Source organism: Sinocyclocheilus anshuiensis, unplaced genomic scaffold (genome assembly GCF_001515605.1).
Source record: "Sinocyclocheilus anshuiensis isolate Anshui unplaced genomic scaffold, SAMN03320099.WGS_v1.1 scaffold552, whole genome shotgun sequence".
Lineage (NCBI taxonomy): Eukaryota > Metazoa > Chordata > Actinopteri > Cypriniformes > Cyprinidae > Sinocyclocheilus > Sinocyclocheilus anshuiensis.
The window spans coordinates 2,553,086-2,554,668 of NW_015554362.1; the positions used below are offsets into that span (position 1 = coordinate 2,553,086).

Here is a 1,583-nt window from a genome sequence, read left to right on the forward strand (position 1 = left end):
ATGTTTACACCAGGGTTATTTGTGCTTATTTGTTATTTGCTTTATGCTGTCATAATTATTACATGTTTACAAGGTTGGAAGCTCAAAAAATCAGTCAATATACTGTGATTGAAGTTGTTAAATAAAAATGTCAATCATATCAATTCATGCATCACTTAATTTCAATAGAATAGAATAGAATCTTTTGTAACATTATAAATGTCTTTGTCACTACTGATCAATTTAATGCTGAAAAAAAGGTTAATCTCTTAAAAAATAATTTTAAATAAAAACTGATCCCCAACTTTTCTACTATAATTAACAGCAAAGTCAACTGCAACCTCCATTTCATTCTGACTTTAAGCATAATTTGTTTCCACAAGCCACTTGCTTTGATATTTTGATATCTTACGCATTGAAATATGCACACTGTGACCAAAGAGTTTTGGGGTCATTGTGCAGATCAATAAGAGTGTCAGGGTCACCAGCTAATGTTTATCTGAGACTCACTTCATGGAGGGTAGATGGCGTAGCACCACATCCACAGCGTGAACTGGGTTGGTGCTGATTGGCTTGTCCAGCTCCAGCGGCTCTGACGTACTGCGACCCGTTAGTACCTCGTGCAATAGGTGCCAGCTCACCAGGGACACAAATTTAATAGAGACTTTAAAGGGTCGGTCTTTACCCCCCTCCCCTGGCAGCGTAACGTCCAGATCCACCTGTGGACACACAACAAGGAGTAGAGCAACAATACACCATGCTCATTTGAAAAACAGGCCTGATATTACCTAATTTGATGATGCCGAGTTCAATTATATATTATATACATGTGTCAGTTTTAATATACTTTTTAAAATAACAAAGCAGTCAAATCAAAAGTTTCAGCAAAGGAGTGGAAAAAAAAAGGTGAAAATCAAGATTTGACAAAGAATAATGTCTTCAGAATCATTCACAAGACTTCTACACTTCACAAATGGTAGTTGAAAGCAAAAATACAATGAAATGCACCATATTTTGGGAGAAAGCAAAACAGACACTATTTTTGGAATAAGCATCACAAAATTAGAACAAAATAAAAGTATTGGACTTCATTCAGCAAATATTCAGCAAGGCGGTGTTATCATTAACTAAAACTAAAAGTATATAAAAAAAAAGTTTTTAATTGAAATTAAAATTAACTGACAAAAAATCAACAGCAAGAAATTTCTCATTTTCATTTAGTTTAACTTAGTTTAACTTTAGTTCAATATCTAACATAACTAAAAAATAAACTAAAACTTAATCAAAACTACAGACATTAAAAAAGTGATAAAAAGTAATAAGTGACAACAAAACACAACAAAATGACCAAAACATTAAAATTAAAATGGAAACCATAATATAAAAGCAAAATCTAATCCAAAGTGTAAAAAAAAATGTAAATTAAAAAAAAAAAAACACAATAGCAGTATATTAGTAATGCTAAATCTCATCTAAGGAAACTACAAATTTCAATAATTTCAACAAAAAAAGTACATATACATACGTGTGTGTGTGTGTGTGTATATATATATATACACATACACATATATATATATATATATATATATATATATATATATATA

General features: G+C 30.8%; 1 protein-coding gene across 1 annotated transcript in view; it reads right to left on the reverse strand.

Moving 5' to 3' along the window:
* The window catches only part of LOC107671455 (protein argonaute-3), a 28,680-nt gene that overhangs the window by 22,522 nt on the left and 4,575 nt on the right, over nucleotides 1–1,583 (reverse strand). Inside the window, exon 3 of the mRNA XM_016464377.1 lies at nucleotides 490–698. Within this exon, the coding sequence (XP_016319863.1) occupies nucleotides 490–698 (209 nt within the window). The remainder of the gene's footprint in view (nucleotides 1–489; nucleotides 699–1,583) is intronic.